The sequence below is a fragment of the Mirounga angustirostris genome, unplaced genomic scaffold (assembly GCF_029215605.1).
Source record: "Mirounga angustirostris isolate CCGP_5_RB_7025 unplaced genomic scaffold, mMirAng1.0.hap1 SCAF_6, whole genome shotgun sequence".
NCBI classification, from domain to species: domain Eukaryota; kingdom Metazoa; phylum Chordata; class Mammalia; order Carnivora; family Phocidae; genus Mirounga; species Mirounga angustirostris.
This window is the reverse complement of record NW_026991714.1, coordinates 54,905,131-54,926,600: the sequence shown is the minus strand read 5'-3', so window position 1 is coordinate 54,926,600 and position 21,470 is coordinate 54,905,131. Positions and strand designations below refer to the sequence as shown.

General features: G+C 36.6%; 1 protein-coding gene across 14 annotated transcripts in view; it reads left to right on the top strand.

The window, feature by feature from the left end:
* PRRC2C (proline rich coiled-coil 2C) overlaps positions 1-21,470 on the top strand; it is a 90,471-nt gene that overhangs the window by 65,999 nt on the left and 3,002 nt on the right. For 7 of the 14 annotated variants that reach the window (XM_054508058.2, XM_054508060.2, XM_064594328.1 and 4 more), the window contains 12 exons: positions 1,190-1,282; positions 4,312-4,413; positions 7,824-8,025; positions 10,979-11,185; positions 12,738-12,850; positions 13,240-13,376; positions 16,137-16,368; positions 16,599-16,721; positions 17,781-17,999; positions 18,726-18,829; positions 19,206-19,332; positions 20,270-20,506. In XM_054508058.2, the coding sequence (XP_054364033.1) occupies positions 1,190-1,282; positions 4,312-4,413; positions 7,824-8,025; positions 10,979-11,185; positions 12,738-12,850; positions 13,240-13,376; positions 16,137-16,368; positions 16,599-16,721; positions 17,781-17,999; positions 18,726-18,829; positions 19,206-19,332; positions 20,270-20,506 (1,896 nt within the window). The remainder of the gene's footprint in view (positions 1-1,189; positions 1,283-4,311; positions 4,414-7,823; positions 8,026-10,978; positions 11,186-12,737; positions 12,851-13,239; positions 13,377-16,136; positions 16,369-16,598; positions 16,722-17,780; positions 18,000-18,725; positions 18,830-19,205; positions 19,333-20,269; positions 20,507-21,470) is intronic. The other 7 variants (XM_054508061.2, XM_054508059.2, XM_054508064.2 and 4 more) reach the window with 4 other exon arrangements.

The window sequence follows — 21,470 nt, the reverse complement described above, 5'->3', positions numbered from 1 at the left end:
AGTGGGGAAAACAGCAACGATATTTGTTTTTTTCTGTTCTTTTTCTTCTTTTATTTTGGCTTGAGGCATATAATTCTGTAAACCATCTGGGTTACTATTTCTACAGGGAATATTTTATTTCATCGTATGCATTTGTGATCTAAAGAAATTCCTTACAGTAAGTTATTTCTTTATGTGGAAATCTCTTAATTCTAGACTGTTGAGTAGTTTGAAGTGAAAAATGAGTACATAAGATTAGAATGCTTTTTGCTGGTTTTACAGGCTTTGAAAGGATTGCTCTAGATTTTTATTTTGTTAATGGAGTTAGAGTGGTGCCTTATCTTGCCCACTAGTAAGATTTTGAAGTAAGGAACTAAGTCAAATTAAATTTTTAGTAACTCCAGTATAGGCAGTTTTCTTCCAGGGTTGGAATAGATCATTGTTTCATTGGTTGAGCACTAGAGGAAATAACTAACTTGAATTTAGGGACCACGTTGAATGAAAGGTGCATATCTTTAAAAGTAATCATTAAGGCAAGATACAAAGAAACACTGAGTGACTTATATGGACTCACATTTGTGGGAATAGCAGAATTTATATCTGCCACTTTGTGTGTTCACTCTGGTACATATTGGGAAGAAAGGTAAGTGGGAACTTTCATGTTATTTGTATATTTTTCTCTTTTAATTGCTATACAATCAATATATGTAAATAAAAAACTCATGATCCACCTCTACCATATTTAAAGAAGAGATTCATGATGATAAACAAGTTTATCCTAAAAACTAATTGCAACAACTAAGATCTTGACATAATCAGTAATTGAAAGTAAGCTATAGATTATGAGAACCACACAGAGTTCTTTTAGTAACCCACAGAAATAAATAGTACTGTCGGCAACTTCCTAGTATTGTGCATGCATTTAAATTATTAACAATTTTTTAATTGAATTATAGTTGACATATAATGTAGCAATACATTTTTTGAAAACGTACAGGACCTGGCAATAGTTGAAATGTTACCACTTCCGTGGTGAGTCCACATTTGTTTTATCACAGTATTGGTCTTTAAGATTTGAGTGACTTGAGTCTTAAGATCTGCTCTCCTCTCCTGCTTTCCTCCAAAACAACTTTACAACTGTTAGGTTGCCATTAGAAAGTGAGTTATTAATTTAGTTTACAATGTATTTTTTTCTATTACTCCTCCACAGGAGTCTGTAACAGACTATACTACACCTTCTTCTTCTCTGCCTAACACTGTGGCTACTAATAATGCAAAGATGGAGGATACTTTGGTTAATAATGTAAGTAATCAACCTCAAATGTGGAAAGTGTGGTTAGGAACCTGACTATTGTTATCTAATACATAGTGTGTGACCAGTGTTTAATTCTTGTCTGGGAAAGGATTGTAGTGAATTTGCATTTTGGAGCACTAATAATTAGCAAAAATAGTCAAAACTTAGGCTCAGTTTCATAAGTATTAATCCTGTTAACCTGGTTTCGGTAAGAATTTTTGTTCTTCCCTTCTACATTCTGCAAGTTCAGTAATTTATTTGGTTGGTAATTTTGTTCTTAAATGAAACCTTTTTACAGTGCAGTGAAAGCTCACTCAAAACAAAAAGACTATCAGGGTGTTACCAAGAATTCAGGGGTTTCTTTTTAAACTTTAAAAAAAATTTTTTTTTTTTTTTTTTTTTGCTGTACCTTAGCAACAATCCTGTAGTGAAGTTTGAGCTATAATGTATATGTAAGTACTTCAGAAACTCTTAAATGCCGTGTTAAAAAGTGATAGTAAGTCATGTAAATTTTTAGGCTGTAGTTTTCCAGAACAGCTATGTTATAATTCAGAATTACGTTAAGGCAGTACAGTTCATCATTTTGCCTAGTTCATTGACTGACAGGCAAAAAAATTGTAAACCCAGACAAGTTAGCTAACCCCCTGTAGAAAAGCATTTTAGAAGTCACATGTATGACCCTTGTTTTGGAGGGCAGGTGTGGTAGAAATTTGGTCAGCTGCTCTCTTTTTTAAATATAGCTCTCTATAATGAGCAAAGCTCATTCTTTTCAAATCTCCTTCACAGATTAAGGTTTCTCACAAAGGGCTTTAACTCTGGCATTTTAAGAATAAAAATTGTATGCCTTACAGTATTTTTCCTATGCTGTCTATTCTTCTCTCTAGCATCAAATACAGAATTGTAGAGAGGTAAGATGCATTAGGGATCATTTAATCCAACTTCGATAGTCGGGCTGTAGACCTTGAGGAAAAGAGAAAGAAGCGACTGTGTCACACATTTTCTCTTTGTGGCAGGAGAGCTTTGTAGGAGCCAATTAATATGATTTCTCCAGCTTTCCGATGTAGTGGAACTTCACTTGATGTGCCAGATCCTTTTCCCCTGGCCTTTTGGAGGAAGTCTTATATTTATTTAACTTCCGGTAGGAAGTAATGGGAAATTTGGGAAGGACAGAAAGACTCCCTGTCAGTGGCACTATGTCGATTACCAAATAATAATGTCTCAATAAAATTTAATTTTACTTAAATTGTGTCTTTTCTCATTTAAAAAATAGAGAGAATTTCTTAGATGTCACTTTTTCAAGAAAGTATATAATGCTTTCTGCCAAATCACCCTCTAAAAATGCGATTTCTGAAATACGAGTAAGGAAGGAAAGATTATTCTCAGAACACTTAAATGTCACTGGAAATATCCATATTGAGTGTTTTAATGGTTTCTGTGTGATCTAATTAAAATGTAATATGACTTGTGCATGCAGGACAACTGAAGGGGAGAGACCCAGTCTTGTATCTAAGCAAATAGTCTACATTTGATTTTTAGCTGTGTTATCCAGAGCATGTTTGAAAACAGAAACATCCATTTTGGGTCAGGGAGCATTACAAATGGTCATCAGTTTGGAATGATTTCACAGTATTGCGTTTTCTGCCGAGTGTGGTGGTGATTCCGAACTTGTCTAATGTGTTAAAAACAACTGTCCTGCATGGGAAAAATTTTAGGACCTTTAAAAATGTTCCTTTCTCCTTAGTGTGGTTGAGGGTTCCATTTTATGCATAGAACTTTTATCTTTTGAAAAAATTATTCTTGATAAGACTTACTCCCTTTATCAAAGCTTAATCTACTTTTTAAGGATTTTTTAGCTGGTTATTTATTGCTTAGTGTTACCTAACATGACAGTCATTTTGAATCTTGAGTGTCTTAAAGATTTAAATGCAGGTGGTATTTTTGATTATTCCTAGCACAGCTATTTTAAAGATTTATATTTAAAGTCATCTCCATTAAGTAGTGCATAGTATTATCAATCTCTGTTAGATACTCCATAGTACCACAAAGTGATTATCTTAAAACCTCCAAGTATCTCAGTCATTTTATCTGAATAAATGAACCATTAAAATCAGTCATACAGTAGTACCTAATAAAATTTCAAGATTCACAGACTTAAAGGAAAAAAGAGATATGGTTAGTGAGTTTCTAATATCTTCACATTTCTAAAAATATTTGCCATAGTCATGTTATAACTATAGCGAAGCAGTTTGTTTAATGTAAGAGGGTGGTGGTGATATTCCGTACTTTCCTCCCGATTTTACTTTTATTCTTGAGTCTAGTTATAAGAATGTTGACTATAGGGGCGCCTGGGTGGCTCAGTCATTAAGCGTCTGCCTTAGGTTCGGGTCATGATCCCAGGGTGCTGGGATCGAGCCCCGAGTCAGGCTCCCTGCTCTGCGGGAAGCCTCCTCCTCCTCCTCCCACTCCCCCTGCTTGTGTTCCCTCTCTCACAGTGTCTCTCTCTGTCAAATAAATAATCTTAAAAAAAAAGAATGTTGACTATATTGCAGGAAAGAGGTTAATTTCTTAATATTTACAGTATCATTTTAAATGCTTTTCATAGAATCTGTGGATCCCTTAAAGGTGGAAATTAAGAGCTTTGCTACACAATGTATGGTCCACTGACCAGCAGCATCACTGCATTTGAAGTGCAGAATTTCAGGCCTTACCCCAGACCAACTGACTAGAATCTGCACTTTAATAACATCCCCAGGTGACTGTTGTACACATTAAAATACATGAGGCACTGCCTTCAAGTATATACCTTATATTTGGGACAGATTCTTTTTCTGTAATTATGTGCATTAAAAAAGCAGGTAGTATTTCTCTAAGATGTCCAGAATTATCAATTAATGCAGACACAATGTATCTCTAAATAATCAAATATTCCTTTTGTCTCTGATGAAAAATAAATACCCTAAGAAGAGTACATTAGCATTATCTGTAATGGGACTTTTGTAGCAGACTTAGATTATGATATGTGTTGCCTACCTTTTCAGGTGCCCTTGCCCAACACCCTCCCCCTCCCTAAGAGGGAGACTATACAACAGAGCTCCAGCCTAACTTCAGCTCCTCCCACTACTTTCAGCCTCACCTTCAAGGTATGTACAACATCCTTCTCTAAAGATCCTTGATGATGCATGCTAGGGTACATAAGTTAAAAATACTCTTTTGATATTTTTATTCATTTTGTATGGTAAGCAACAATACTAAGCTGAGGAAATAGAGTTATGTCAAATTATACCTTAAAATTTTATTAACTTCTAATACCACTTTAAAGGAGGCCTATTATGCTTGTGAATTTTGTCTTTAAAACACAGGAAAGCATTTATATTTCATGTTTATACTGAATTCCCCTTAGAGACCTTGATTTTTGAGTATATTAGTTGTGTATAAAACCAACTGGCTTGGTGTGTTGCATGTTTTTTTGGTTTTGTTTTGTTTTTTTATATCCTACGTTCCCGTAATGGTAAGACTGCTAATTTTCTGTCTTTCCTATAAACTGTGTGAAGTGAATGAATGCACTGTAACAATTAGAATATTTTATGAAGAGGTAATTGATTAATACATGTGATTTTGATTTGATTTTTGTTGGATAATTTTTTAATAAGAGGGCAAAAGAGATTATAGACTTTCTTTAATATCAAAAAATAAGCCTTTATTTTTTTTTATCTCCTATTGTGTTTATAATACTGAGCTATGTTACTAATGCTTTTTGTACAGTTATTTGAGAGAATTTTAAGTCAGTTGTTCATCTCCAGATTAGTCAGTGGTTAAAAAAGGGACATGAAATTAAGTGAAGATGTTTTTAAAGTGCATATATTTATCCCATTTTTGGTGTTCAGTTTTATAATCTGGGCAAGTATTTAACCTCTATAGCAGGACTTCCTAATGCTGCTGTATTGGTTGACAGGGAATCTTTGATGGTCTTCATGAGAGGGGGAACCATGTTTTGGCCAGTGTTCATTTCTAGAAGTTTAAGAGTAAAATTTTATGAGACAACCACTTCTGCTTTATGTCAGCCCCCATCGTTGCCCAGTCCTTACTCTTTACTGCCAGTTCCTGCTCAGCCTTTATAATTTTCCCACTGGAATGACTATCTCAGTCTGTTTCTGTGTCTTTTGTGTGGTTTGACTACATGCTAGTCAAGGCTAGTCTAGTTTCACATAAGCAAATATAAGATCATAAATTATTCTTCAGGCCAGTTGTTAATTCTTCAGAGAACTCATTCAACCTTGCCTTTCACTTAAAGTTTTTAATATTCCAAGAAGAAATAATGTAAATTAAATTTCATTAGCTTAACACTTTCTTTGGTTTCTTTACTTCTACTACTTCTGACATTTCTATTTGGGTAATGTATAAAGTATAGAAGAGTTTTATTACATGGATTTTATTGACAGCATATTTGTCAAGGGGAAAATTAGTATAATTAAATAATTGTATTTGTTTCCTTGAATTTCCAAAAATAAAATCTAAATCTCCTTGTTGCTGAAGAAATGAAATGAAGCCACATGTGTGTGGCCCGTATATTTTACAAGTTTGATTAGCTATAATTTATGTGTTCCAGCAAGACAAAACTAGTATAAAAGGCATTATGTGCTCTATAAAATTGCTCTAAACCATAAAATCTCAGTACAGATTACATTTTGTCTAATAACTTCCTAATTTTTTAAATTATTTATTTATTTATTTTTACTTCTCAAGACTTTTGTTTTAAAATAAAACACATTTGAAACTATCAAGGTGATTGTGAGAAGACTCAAGCAAAGTGTCCCATGTTTTGGTATTACAGTGATGATATTAGTCATCTAAGAAAAAGTTAATTATAAGTAACATGTGTTTTAACAAGAAAACAGGGAAGATATGTAACGATTTATCATTCTTACAATTAAAATAAGGTTAAAAATTTTAAAGTTGGTACTTCAAGGGCCGACAGCTTCCTAACTATGGTATTAATAATTGTTACTTGATTTTTTGGTAGCTCAATTTTATAGATTACCTTGTGGAGTTTTTTGTTTGTTTGATTTTTCCTCAGCCCAGTATTTGACTAGTAGTAAAAACTTCACAATCTATGTATCTGTTTCCTTCCTGTTGAGGACCTACATCTGTGCCCTCAGTTTAGGATCCACTAGCCACGTGTCGTTATTAAGCACTTGAATGCGGCTAATCCAACTTGTAGTATGTGCTGTAAGTGTAAAATAAAATACACTGGATCTGAAATGTTAATATTTAAAAAGTTAAACGGGGCGCCTGGGTGGCTCAGTCATTAAGCGTCTGCCTTCAGCTCAGGTCATGATCCCAGGGTCCTGGGATCGAGCCCCATATCGGGCTCCTTGCTCGGCGGGGAGTTTGCTTCTCCCTCTCCCTCTGCCTGCTGTTCTGCCTACCTGTGCTCTCTCTCTCTGTCAAATAAATAAATAAAATCTTTAAAAAAAAATAAAATAAAAAGTTAAAACATGTCAATTTTTGTGTTGATTATAGGTTTTAATTATATTGTAGATACACTGGGTTGAATAAAATATGTCATCAAAATTAGTATTATTTATTTTTTTAAATGTGGCTATTAGAAAATTTAAAATTATACATATGACTTGCATTTATATGTTGAATAGCACTGGTCTAGACAGATAAAATAAGATGTGTTTCTACATTTTTGAAAAAGATTCTATTAATTTTAGAAGGAGGGGCACACAGGCAGGGTGAGGAGCAGAGGGAGAGGGAGAATTTCCAACGCAGAGCCCGACTGAGGGCTCAGTCCCCCAGCCCTGAGATCATGACTTGAGCCAAAAACTAGAGTTGGATGCTTAACTGACTGAGTTACCCAGGCACCCCAATCTGTTTCTACATTTTAAGAAACTAGGAGACTACAGCTAAAACCTATAGCCACAAATACAAATGGCAGCAGTCAGTATCTGAAATGCTTGATGAGGTCTAGATGTAAAACAAGACATATTTTTACTGCACCCAAGCCTAAAACCTATCTGGTTGGTTACTTTGCCTTTTAAGACACTGAACATAAAACAGTCAAACAAAAGGTACCTGTCATCTGCCATTGAGAACCCGCTGCCTTACAGAGAAAGAATGGAAGGAATGGGTATTTATGGAGGGCCTTTAGTGCCTTTCTGACTGGAATCAGAGCCTTAGGTCAGTCCTTAAGGATCATGGTATTTCTGTTTCCTTATTCACCAGTGGGATAGGGACTCATTTACATGGTACAGAAGCGTGACTTCATATTTTGCTAACTTCTTTGCCAAAGCTGTCAACAAGCTCTCTTTAGAGACATAATTACAGCCCACTGTCTCCCAATTAGAGTAAAGAAAGATAAAGGGAAAGGGAAAGGTTTGAAAGCCTTAGGGGTCTTAAATCTCTCATTTTTGCAGTTTTTTGAAAGATTATATTTGGGATTTAAAAATATACACACACATATGTTTGCGTATATATATTCTGTGTTAGCATAGTGTTTTTTGTTTTTTGGGTTTTTTGCTTTTAAAAAATGTCCATTGTATTGTAGATGGAGTCTGCACGCAAGGCCTGGGAGAATTCTCCAACTGTAAGGGAGAAGGGATCTCCAGTAACTTCCACAGCACCTCCAATTGCAAGTGGAGTCAGCAGTAGTGCCGGTGGGCCAAGCACTGCCAATTACAGTTCATTCTCAAGTGCATCCATGCCTCAGATTCCTGTTGCTTCAGTCACTCCCACAACATCACTATCAGGTAGAAGGTTTTTGTACCTTTCCTTTAAATGTCTTAATTATTTAAAATTTCTTATGATCTTTTCCTGTTTACTATCCCCCCAAATTTATTATTTATAAAATCTGTAAGACTGTACAAGATCTAATTATCAGCTATTTTGTAAACTCTTCTTGCCATTCTTACACCCTCCCCCCTCTTCCAATTTTAGTTTGACAGTCATTGATGGTTTACTAAAACACTTTGCTTGCTGGACCTCTGCCCGCCCCCATGCCCTCTGTGTCATGCTCCCCTGCCCCCATTATAGGCATTAATAAGTAATTGGTGAAAAGGTGTTTATCTTGTTCCCCTACATTTTTCTATAAAATTCATCTTTTGATTTTTATTTTTTAACTCATATACAGCTAATTAGTCCAACTCAGAAATAATACAGAATCACACAGGTGGTAAATTTTTGTGGTCTGTATCTAATTTGAAGGAGCTGTTGGCCTGAATCTTTTGGGATGACATGTATTTTCTGGTGAAGAGTTAGGGGTAGAGAATTTCCAGTTTGCTATTTGAGTAGGTGATATATATTGGTTTTTTTGGCCCAGCGGGGAGAGGGGGTTGTTTTGCTTGTTTTATAAGGAGAGTCCATCAACATCCCAAGTTAGAAAGTGCTTTTCTTCCTTAAATTTTTCACTAGCACGTAATCCTTTCATTAAACTGTATTTCATTTGGGGGCTTTACAGTTGAATAATTTCTGAAATGCTTGACTCCAGGAAAGTACACCCTTTTACCATATGTATAACCATATTTCTTCTGTTGAAAACAGAAATTTCCTTCCAGGCTTTCCTGGTATTATCTAATGTTTCCAAAGCAGCAAAAGCTGCTTTCCAAAAGATACAAGATATATCCAGCACGGAATTTACTTTCTTTGGTTCTCATTTAGTGATGCTCTCCTGGGTTTTTTTTTGGGGGGGGGGGGGTTGTTTTGTTTCGTTTTGTTTTTATTCACTATTCTGGCATTCTGTACTGAAAGAATTGGTCTTTGGGATGTACTACAGTTATTTTGATGTTATATGGAATCAAAAGTATGTATTAAGACAAACAGATTCAAATCAAAGAGCATGTTCTATTTCTCTTCCCTAAAGTCTTTAAGACCATTTAATGCATTCCCTACCATCCATTTGTAAGACATCTTCATTATGCTTACTAGCTGGAACCCCAGTCATTTGGGTGGGTAGGGGTTGGGGCTATAAAGCAACCAGGAATACAGTATGGTGGAGAGATTAGGAAATAAAGGGACTGGGAGGGTTCCCTTCCCGTCACAGTTGACCCTTAACGCAGGGGGTAGAGGCCCTGACACTTGCCGACCAACACACGCAGTCAGAAACCCAAATATCACTCCCCCCAAATTAACTACTAAGAGCCTACTATTGACTGGAAGCCTTACTGATAACATAAATAGCCAATTAACATACAACTGTATTCTTACAATAAAGTAAGCTAGAGAAAGAATGTTATTAAAATTAGAAGATACATTTACAGTACTGTACTGTATTTAATTGAAAAAAAGTCTGCGTATAAGTGGACCCACACACAGTTTAAACCTGCATTGTTCCAGGGTCAAGTGTACTCCTTTCTTCCAGGTCTGGTTTCCCCACACTCTCCTCAATTAGGATAAATTTTTATATTTCTTGCCCAGTCATTCTACTGGTAGAGACTCAAGTGGAAGAACAAAGGTACCTTGATCTTGGGTCCTCTCTTAGATCAAACGTCATTTGAAGTCTGAAAATAATGATGACTGCACTCACTTTTTAATCAGATACCAATATTGTCATTCACTCCAGTATTACAGTCATCAAGACTCACTGATCAGCAGAACTAATTGACCCTTCAAGATCTTAAGTTTTATAATTCTACTTACTTATTAATTTATTTTCTTTTTAAGGTATTATTATATACCTGTTTTTTTGCTGGTATATATACAAGGAGAGTCAGGACTAAGTATAACCTTAAGTTTATATGGCTGTTAAGGAGCAATTGTGATCTGTAAAGGCCCCTTTCACCTTAATGATTATTAAGGTGTAGCACTTAGGTGTTCTTATGTTTATGCCTGACCTTAGTAAATGTTTAAATATTTATTCATAAATGAGGGGCGCCTGGGTGGCTCAGCTGTTGAGCATCTGCCTTCGGCTCGGGTCATGATCCCAGAGTCTTGGGATCGAGCCCCGCATCACTCTCTGCTCTGTGGGAAGTCTGCTTCTTTCTCTCCTACTCCCGCTGCTTGTGTTCTCTCTCTTGCTGTCTCTCTCTGTCAAATAAATAAATAAAATCTTTAAATAAATATGTATTCATTTATTTATTTATTCATAAATGAATGAAGGTCTTAAGATTACCTGTAAGGTATTTGCCTGTAAGGTATTTTGCTGGAAAGAAGAAAAATCTGACCTTTTGTTCACATGACTTTTTAGGAGCAGTTGTGATCTCTCCAGGTGCATTTACATTTTCTTTTTAAGTTTATTTATTAATCTACATCCAATGTGGGTCTTGAACTTTTGACCCTGAGATCAAGAGTGGGTGCTGTTCCAACGGAGCCAGCCAGGCACCCCTACATTCTTAGTTATTCCTAAGGTGCAGCATTTTATCCTTCTGTGTTGTTATATTTATGCCTGTTCATAAATGAATGAAGCTCTTGACCATCCTTTTCTTTGTGATGATTAAAAAACTATTAGCTTGAGGCTAAACTAACAATCTTATAGGCTCTTGGCCACCTTATTTTGTTTTATCTTTTAACTTTATTCTCTTTGCATTTATCTATTGTACTATATTTCTCCAGATTTTATAGTCTTGTTTATATTTGGTGATTGTTACTTGAGCATGTGCAGGGCATAAACATGAATTTTCCAGTGTCCAGCTGGCACTTGAGTTGTTTTTACAGTGAACCACTGTGGCACTTTACGAAATGCTGCCTTTTCCCCTCTCCCACATATAGGAGCTGGTACATACACTACCTCTTCTTTGAGTACAAAATCTACAAGCACATCAGATCCTCCTAACATTTGTAAAGTGAAACCCCAGCAGTTACAGACGAGCAGCCTGCCCTCGGCGGGTCATTTCTCACAGTTAAGCTGCGTGCCTTCCCTTATTGCCCAGCAGCAGCAGCAGAGCCCACAGGTCTATGTGTCCCAGTCGGCAGCAGGTAAGAGCTTTTGGGGAGGGGGGGATGGGCACGTAAGGGAGTCAGAAGAATTGTTTACAGGTGTACTTTTGTTCGCTCAAGGCTTCCATTTGGTTCGCTCAATTCATCATAGAATTTAATGTTCTGTCTCTTTGATAAGTATTCTGGGGGGGCTCTTGGCAGTTCTTTCTTACACGTATGTTATATATATATTAGATTCGTGTCTAATAATTTGCAGAATAACTTACGCATTTCATGTTATTCCAGTCAAGTTATAAAACTTTATTACCCGAAACTTGACAAATCAATAATAAAATTCATAGGGAAGAATAAACCTAAGATTGGCAAAGAAGAAAAAAATTATATGTTGGATATTGGGGTAACTTACCCTACTAAATATCACAATGTTAATCTTAAATAGTAAATATTTGAAAAATATTCTAATTCACTAATGATTTAAATTCAAAATAAACAATGAGGCTATTTCTTGCCTTTCTGTGGGAAATATTAGAAAGATTGATAATACCCAGTTTCTATAAGGGTCAAAGGTATTATTAATAATTTCTTAAAGTGCATTACTGGTTAGTATATAAATTGACATAATTCTTTTAGAAAAGGATTGGAATATTTTACATGTACATACTTAACTGTAGTAACAATTTTCATAGGAATCTTATATAGATAAACTTAGCTATTAATGAGAGACATATATATGAGAGTGTTCATTCATTGCAGTATTTTTTATAATGGTGACAAAAATAATATGGGAAGTTCTCCAAAACATACTATTATATAAAAAGAGCAGATCACAAAATAATTTATATAATACATAGAAATCTGTTAAGAATATAAACCAGATTCTTTCAGTTATTAAATACCAGTTCCTTTGAAATATTTTATTAAATTCTAGTAACTAGATATAAAATTAGAATAGATTTGCTGGTAAACCGGTAGGTTCATTTTCACTTTGAGTAGATCCTGTCCAATTTCACTAGTTAATACCCCACTGGCAGTGTATGAGTGTCTGTTTTTCCATACCCTCACAAGTACAATTGACCCTTGAACAATGCAAGGGTTAGGGGTGCCGACACCCTACACAGTCAGAAATCCACATAAAACTTTTCACTCCTCCAGATTTAACTACAAATATCTTACCTTTGACCAGAAGCCTTAGTGATAACATAAACAGTTCATTAACACATATTTTGTATGTTATCTGTATTATACCCTGCATTCTTACAATAAAGTAAGCTAGAGAAAAGAAAATGTTGCTAAGAAAATCATGAGAAAATTACGTTTACAATACTGCACTGAATTATTTGAAAAAAAAATACGCAGTTCAGACCCATGTTCAGGGGTCAACTGTACTAGAATTTTGTTTTAATTTGTATATACTGTCTGCTAGAAGTTTTCTGTCTTCATATTTCTAGTTTTTCCTTGGCTGTATTAGTTTTCAGTGGGCTCACTTAATTTGAAATCTGCTACAAAACTTGGTTTTTAGTTACTATTTGGAAAATTCTGAAGCTTAGACACTTAAAACTGCTTGTTTTCCCTGATGGTCTGGTCTATATAGCTCAAATCCCTGCTTTCTATATGGACACAAGTCATTTATTCAATACCCAACATGCACGCTTGGCTCCACCATCCTTGGCTCAACAACAAGGCTTCCAACCAGGTCTCTCTCAGGTAAATACCACAGACTTCTTCCATTATGTATTTGTTTCTTGGCATGCTAATGGTGTAATAGATATCTTAGGCTACAAATAAAGGCTCTTAGAAGTTAAAATCTTCTATCGACAACATGGGACAGTCCATGATTACCTTGATGTGTACTGGCAAAATTTTCAAACTTTCCCAAATTTTCCAAAGCTTAATGGCTAACAATGTAGAGTAAATAATGTATTGAAAGGAAAATTTAGATGCTTCCATTTGGTTTTGTTTTAAAAGGGAGCTGATACATATCTGTATCTATATATAGATATATATCTTTTATTCTTTTCATATCTCAGATTTTTATTTTCCCAAATATCGTGATTTGTGTATGTGGTGTTCATGTGTTTTTTATTGCATTGCAGCCAACTTCGGTTCAGCAGATCCCAATCCCCATTTATGCGCCGCTACAAGGACAGCACCAGGCCCAGCTGAGTCTGGGTGCTGGGCCTGCTGCGTCCCAGGCTCAAGAGTTATTCACTTCTTCACTTCAGCCATATAGGTACGTGCTTTTGTAACTGCCGAGCCATCTTGCCATATCCCTACTGCTCCTCCTTTTCCCCCAGAAGCTAGGATGACCCTTTTACAAAATGCCTTTAAATGATTAAGCATGTTGATTGTAGGTCCTGAAACTTAGCTTCTGGTGGTTTCAGTCAAGACTTTATTGAACAAAGTGAGACCTTAAATATTCTTGAAGACAAGGATAACAACAATCCCAGAACAATGGGAAATCAGAGGAAATAGTTGTTAAGGGACCTAAAAGGCCGCATGCCACCTTGCCACAGCAGCTGTAAATCCGCGCCTGACTTGGGGTGTGTGTGGGGCCTTGGCAGAGAATAGCATATAGGAGGCAGGAGCGGGGGTGGAGAGCGCTAGGCAGGGAACAAAGGCAGTGGGGATAGTGATGACAAGTAGAGAAGAAACTGTGGTTTTTGAAAGAGTCATTGTAAGTTAGCTTTGTGATTAAGGAAATCTTTTAATTGGTATTAGCTACTTGCAACATTGTTGGAAAGTTTGGGCCTACTTTCCAGCTGTGCAAAAAAAAAGAGCTCGGTGATTAATTAGTAATGTCTTCCATAGCCATGGGAGGTGGAGTAGCAGTGCACTGACATTTTGTATTTGTAATCCCCATTTTAATGATTGCCTTGGAAGATCTACTTCTTAAGACCGGGCCTGTTCCATAGAAAAATAATGTAAGCTGTATATGTAGTTGTGACTAATGACAAGTGTATTGGAAGGCACAGGTTTAGACTTTAAAAGCAGTTGTTTGTATCCCTGCCATGTCATTCTGCTGTTCTTGCTCTCAACCTCATCAGCATAGTGTTTATTAATACAGAATCCCTGAATTAATTTCTGCCAGGACGGGGTAGTTGTGGGGTTTGTCTTTTCTTTTCTTTTCTTTTCTTTTTTAGATTATTTTAGAGAGAGAGCATGCCGGGGGAGGGGCAGAGGAGAAAGAGTCCACACTGAGCGCAGAGCCTGATTGATGCAGGGCTCTGTATCTCAGAACACCAAGATCACAACCTGAGCTGAATCCAAGAGTTGTGGATGCTTAATCGACTGTGCCACCCAGGCACCCCAGGACTGGGTAGTTTATAACAGTTATGCTTATGTTTTCCCAATTTATATTTGACACATAGGCATAAAGACTGCTTGTGACCCTATTCTAGCACTCCTGCTTAATGGCTTTTGTTTCTGCCACAAAAGTCAATTTTAACAAAGCATAATGATGTTATTTATTGATAATATTATCTTTAATCCAGTACTTTGATATAGTTACTTACTCTTTATCTTAGCATTTTTAAAAGTATAGCTTGAAGGACCCCATTCCAGAAGTAAGAGGGTAGTCTGAAGTTAGATTCCAGCATTGTGGTTTTTTAAAAAACCATTTAAATATGCCACAGTATTAACTATAGTCACCATGCTGTACATTACATCCCCATGACTTATTTTATAACTAGTAGTTTATACCCTTTGACCATAATACTGTGTTGTGATTTGAAAGTTGCTGAGGGGTACCTGGGTGGTTTAGTCAGTTAAGCATCTGACTCTTAATCTCAGCTCTGGTCATGAACACAGGGTGGTGAGATCAAGCCCTGCGTTCGGGCTCCATGCTGGGCGTGGAGCCTGCTTGGGATTCTCTCTCTCCCTCTCTCAAAAAAAACAAAAACGGAAATTTGCTGAGAAAGTAGATCTTGAGAAAAGTTCTCCTCACCAAAAAAAAAAATTTTTTTTGTAACTATATATAGTGACAGATGTTAACTAGACTTACTTGATGATCATTTCATAATACATACACAAATATTGAACCTGAAACTAATACAGTGTTAAATCTCCATTATACCTCAGTAAAAACAAACAGAAACTTTGTGGGTAACCCTGATGGTGAACTACTACTCTGCTTCATTCTGTAGAGGTCTTGAGATTTCTTATAAGAAATATATGGGTGCCTGGGTGGCTCAGTTGGTTAAGAGTCTGACCCTTGGTTTCGGCTCAGGTCATGATTTCAGGGTGGTGAGATCGAGCCCTGCATTAGACTCCGCCCTCAGCAGAGTCTGCTTGCGATTCTTTCCCTCTCCCTTTCCCCTTCTCCCCACTCACTTGAGCTCTTTCTCTCTCAAATAAAATCTTTTTTTAAACACACACACACACACACACACGTATATGTATAAATGGAGTAATGAAATACAAATAATAAAAGTCAGCTATTGGTGCTGTAAATATGAATAAAATGTTAATACCAAAGAGAAAAACAGGGGCGCCTGGGTGGCTCAGTTGGTTAAGCGACTGCCTTCGGCTCAGGTCATAATCCTGGAGTCCCTGGATCGAGTCCCGCATCGGGCTCCCTGCTCGGCAGGGAGTCTGCTTCTCCCTCTGACCCTCCCCCCTCTCATGTGCTCTCTCTCATTCTCTCTCTCTCAAATAAATAAATAAAATCTTTAATAAATAAATAAACAAAGAGAAAAACAGATTTGGTTCTGAGCTTGCTAGTGAACACATGAAAAAGAGAATTCTTCTTGTTGTTCAAGAGGAGAAAATCTTGTTAGTTCCTCAGGAAGAGCAAGCCTTTCCCTAGAACTTTGTTGTGTATGGAGCTCTAAATCATGAAACAAGTACCTTAGACACAGTCTGCATTCTTTCTCTTTTCTTAATTGTGCTTATTAGAGTACTTAGTCATTTGGGATACTCATTCCTGGGATTTCCAGATTCCAAAATAGAATTGACTACTAACACAAGTCTTTTCTCTTTAATGCCTGTGTAGATCTCAGCCAGCCTTTATGCAAAGCAGTCTGTCCCAGCCATCTGTGGTTCTTTCTGGTACCGCCATCCACAACTTTCCAGCTGTCCAACACCAGGAACTTGCAAAGGCACAGTCAGGTCTTGCCTTTCAACAAACTTCAAATACGCAGCCTATTCCTATATTGTATGAACATCAGCTGGGTCAGGCATCAGGACTAGGAGGTTCCCAACTAATTGATACACATCTCCTCCAGGTAAGACAGGAGCACAGAGGCTAGAATCATTCACTATCATCGTCTTCCTGTGCAGCAGATTATTTAAGAAAACAGTTTTTAAAGAAAAAATGTTAAAAGACGTAGTGAAAAAATGAAGGTCTTTTTATCTAATACTAAAATTCTTAGAGATTGTTTTGAAGCCACACCCTTGATGTCTGAATTGGAAAATTTTCCATCTTAATGCTGTTTTCTTACACAATTTTTTCTAGGCTAGAGCAAATCTTACCCAGGCTTCAAATCTTTATTCTGGACAAGTACAACAGCCTGGTCAGACAAATTTTTATAACACTGCCCAGTCACCAAGTGCTCTCCAGCAGGTAAACTATGGCATGGTAAATTTCCTCAATTTTCTTCATTATTATTATTATTATTATTATTATTATTATTATTATTATTATTATTATTACATTTACTGCGTTTGTTGTTGCTTGGCAGTTTAAATAGAACCAAGATGGGGAGATGGGACAGTGGTTTTCAGACTTTTCTCTGAGGTGTCCTAGGAATTCCATGGGGTCCACTGGTGGTGGAACCTGCTCAGTCCCACAACACCCCTCTCCTCAGCCCCACTCCAGTCATTTCTGCTTTTTGGCTCTTTGTTTTAAATTGGTTTCCATGTAATCATTTATTTTAACAAAGGATTCCATGAATATATAAGTTCAAAAACCATTGTCCAGGATATACAGTTACGTGTAAGCGTGAGAAGTGCTTTACCCATCTATGCTGGGGGGAAGGAGGACTCTAAAGACCATCACACTGGTTAATATAATACTTAGAACACTGTGGCAGAGTATGACAGAGTGTAAATGACAGACATGCACGATCTAGCAATGTCATCAATCTACTGTTTAAAAGTTTGTGGAGGACTGAAGGAGAGAGGCAAACCATTAGTCATTTTCTTATAAGTAATTTTGGTGGCTACTTTAGGGGTGAAAATTCATAAATGTATTTATTACCGTATTGACATTCAAATTAAATACTGTTTGTATGAAAACTGAAAGGTTATTTTTCTTCTTGTCAAAGCTCATTTTAGTCAGACCCGAAAACAGTATAGAAATGTCTGTTTGGGAAATTGCAACAACACTATTTCTTAAATTGTATCCCATGACTTCATTGTATTATGTGTTTATTAGACACATACCATGGATTCATTCAAAGATCTTCATAATGATATATAGTGTCTGTACTACTAATCTGTTTTATTGTTGCACCTGTAATAAAAGAATGGAGGTAGTTACTAAGCAAAAGATAATATGTGAAATATATTAATAGATCGAAGTATTCTGTTTAAACTGTTACTCAAAAGGTTTTGAAGAGTTGTATAGATAGTTATAGGGATATACAGATGACAGGTATAAATAAATTGCCGTAATTTCTTTTTGCTTATTTTCTAGGTTACAGTACCTTTACCAGCATCCCAGCTTTCATTACCTAATTTTGGATCTACAGGGCAGCCTTTAATTGCTCTGCCTCAGACTCTTCAGCCCCCATTACAGCATACCACTCCACAAGCCCAGGCCCAGAGCCTAAGTCGTCCTGCACAAGTAAGCCAGCCTTTCAGAGGATTAATCCCTGCTGGAACACAGCATAGCATGATTGCAACCACAGGAAAAGTAAGTGAGGAGAAATTTGCACAGTTTCTTTGAGAATTTAAGGCTATATGTTTAGATATATGCATCTGTGTATCTATTAAAAAAAAAATGCATCAGTTTTTACCACCCTCTAGTAAATCTGAAACCCTGATACGCTTTTTTTTTTTTTAAGATTTTTTTTTATTATTATTTTTAAAGTAATCTCTACACCCAGTGTGGGGCTTGAACTTAAAACCCCAAGATCAAGAGTTGCACACTCCACCAACTGAGCCAGCCAGGCACCGCAAGCCCCAGTGTACTTTTTTTTTTTTACTTTTTAAATCTACTAATGTGTTTGACTTCCTCTGGTTTTTACCTGATAACGACGAATTCACAAAATTTTTGGAAGAATTGGGTTTACACAATCTTAAGACTTTTCACCCACAAATATGGCCTTGATAATTCCATGTTATTTGAAACTTAATTACAGGATTTTTGTACTAAGATTCTTTGCCTTGGGGCGCCTGGGTGGCTCAGTCGTTAAGCGTCTGCTTTCGGCTCAGGTCATGATCCCAGCGTGCTGGGATCGAGCCCCGCATCGGGCTCCCTGCTCTGTGGGAAGCCTGCTTCTCCCTCTCCCACTCCCCGTGCTTGTGTTCCCTCTCTTGCTGTGTGTCTCTGTCAAATAAATAAATAAATAAATAAGATTCTTTGCCTCTTTAGCTTATGGAATTCCAGAAATGCTAAGTCTATTCTGTTTTTTCTCAGATGTCTGAAATGGAACTGAAAGCCTTTGGAAGTGGCATTGATATAAAACCAGGCACACCTCCAATCAGTGGTAGAAGCACCACACCAACATCTAGTCCCTTCCGGTAAAATGGGCATTTGAATTTCCAAATAACTAAACATAATTTGTTTGTTAGATACTTACTATGTCACCAGGCCTGTGGTAAGCACAAAACCTTCTGATAGTTTTATCTAAAATGTGAAGCTATTAAATTAAGAATGTGTATGTTATACCATATTTTTAAGAATTTTTTTTTAAATACAGGGCAAATCTAGCTAGTATTCTTTCTCACCTCTGCCCCTCCAGTGTCTCTCCACTACCATCATGTTTGGTTAATTCACCTTGGTAACTTTTCATCAGCTACCACATACGAAGAATCTACCAAGAGCAATGTCTCTAAAAGTCTAACCGCATTATTTATTTGGCACTACTGTACTGACCAGTGATGGCTTTTTTCCAAGGGCTACTTCCACAAGTCCGAACAGCCAGTCCAGCAAAATGAACAGCATTGTCTATCAGAAGCAGTTCCAGTCAGCCCCTGCCACTGTGAGAATGACACAACCATTTCCTACACAGTTTGCACCCCAGGTGGGCAGATGCGAGTGAGAAATGAGTATTATTTACTTGGAAATGATTGCTAATCTGGCTAATTATCTGATTTCATAATCTTGCCATCTAACTAGTTTAGAAACATAGTTTTTAATGAGAAACAGTTTCTTATTTAACAGTACATTTATGACATTCCTATATATTCTCCGCAATTTTTAGTGAGATTAAGGTAGTAACCATAGAGTTCTAAAGCAGACAAGAGAAATAATCAAGAATCCCCACACAGCTCTGGTCATTTCAGTCCTGTTTCTTTTATCTTTTTTGAAGAAGTGGACTTTTCAGAGAAGGGTCCCAGTGCTTAAAGTTTTCTAGGTTTAAAGGTTTTTTTGTTGTGTCGTCGTCGTTGTCGTCGTTGTCGTCGTCGTTGGTTTTTTTGTTTTTTGTTTTTTAAGAGAACTATGTGTAGTTGAGTTAAAATTTCCAAAAGATGTTCTAATATATGTGTAAAAATATTGGCTTCTCTTCCCTTCGCTGATCGAATGGAAAGACTAACTAAAATTGATCATAACTCTCACAAATGAGAATTGGTTCCTGAGAAAACACGTGTTTGTTGAATTGATGTTATTTTTATTTATCTTCAGATTATGTTTGGTATAAGTGTGTGCCTTTTCTGCAATTATATCTTTTTAAAAAGATTATCCTAATTTATAGCTTTTCTACCTCCCCTTCAGAATTTGTAGCTGAAATGTTAGAACCAACTACAGTGCCATAGCATGCTTTGCCTAATTTTTCTGTTAGATTCTCCAAGCATGGCCTATTTGTTCTTGGTCCCTGTAATAGAATGGCACAGATCCCTACACTTCCTTTCACTTGGCAGAATGGGCACAGATTTACTCTAAGATAAGCCAACCTGGTCTAGTTGGCAAAATTTTTTTTTTAACAGTTCAATGTTGTATGTTTTGTTTTTTTCACTCAGATTCTCTCTCAGCCTAACCTGGTCCCTCCATTGGTAAGAGCCCCACATACTAACACCTTCCCAGCGCCTGTTCAGAGGCCGCCAATGGCACTGGCCAGTCAGATGCCTCCTCCGCTGACCACAGGCCTCATGAGCCATGCTCGTTTGCCACATGTAGCCAGGGGTCCTTGTGGATCACTATCTGGAGTCAGAGGTAATCAGGCCCAGGCTGCGTTGAAGGCTGAACAAGACATGAAGGTTAGTACAGTGTTAACAGCCAACAGAGCAAGAATCTGTCTCTGAACCATGTCTTAAGATGCCTCTGGACCCATAACCACAAACCCAGGCATTCATTGTCTTAGCTGATTTAACCAAGCTAACTACTTTTATTCATTCCTTTTTTTATTATTATTATTTCTTTTTTGTTTCCCCTATTCCCCCCACTTTTTTTTAAATTTTTAAATTTTTTTTTTTTTTTTTTTTTCGTTTTTTTAGTTTTCTTTTTTTTGCAACTATAGTTAGCAAACAAGTTAACATTTTAAACTCTGGCAAAATGAATTGCTTATAAAATGAATATTTGAGGGAGATCTGAGTTTAGCTGCTACATTTCTTGGAAGAGCAAAAAAGTAATTTGGATTATTATAGCCTTCCCCATTTTCTTCCTTGTTTTTTCCTTTGTTTTCTTTTTTATCTCTCCCCCCTCCCTAGACTTAAGATATCAATCATGGTTATGTGAAAATTCAGAGTGGGTAAGAAGAGATTTTACCTATCTTGATTTTCCTTCCTTCGTGAGTCCTGCAAGTACAGTTTTTTTCTCAAACTGTTTCCATACTTTTTTTTTTTTTTTTTTTTTTGCCTGCCACTGAGTTGGCTGTATTCCACAACAGATCGTGCAGTTGTAGATGAAGAACTGAAAAAAGCACTTTGGGATCCTTCATAATAAAAGGCACTGATAAACATGAGGTTTGCTGATGCAGAAGAGTGCCTTTAGGAGTCTGTGTGGGGACAGTTTTTATAGCATAAACCTGACCTGTCTGCCTGTACGGCCAGCTGAATCCATTGATTCTGTATTTACTTCAACTTGCCTTTAGAGGTCTTAGTAATTTTGCCTATTTTGTCACTATGTATATGTGTATATACGTGCACATTCATGCTAGAACAAAGAAAAGCTTGCTGCCTTTAAACAAGGCAGTATGCATAGTAATGCTTTACTCTGGAAACA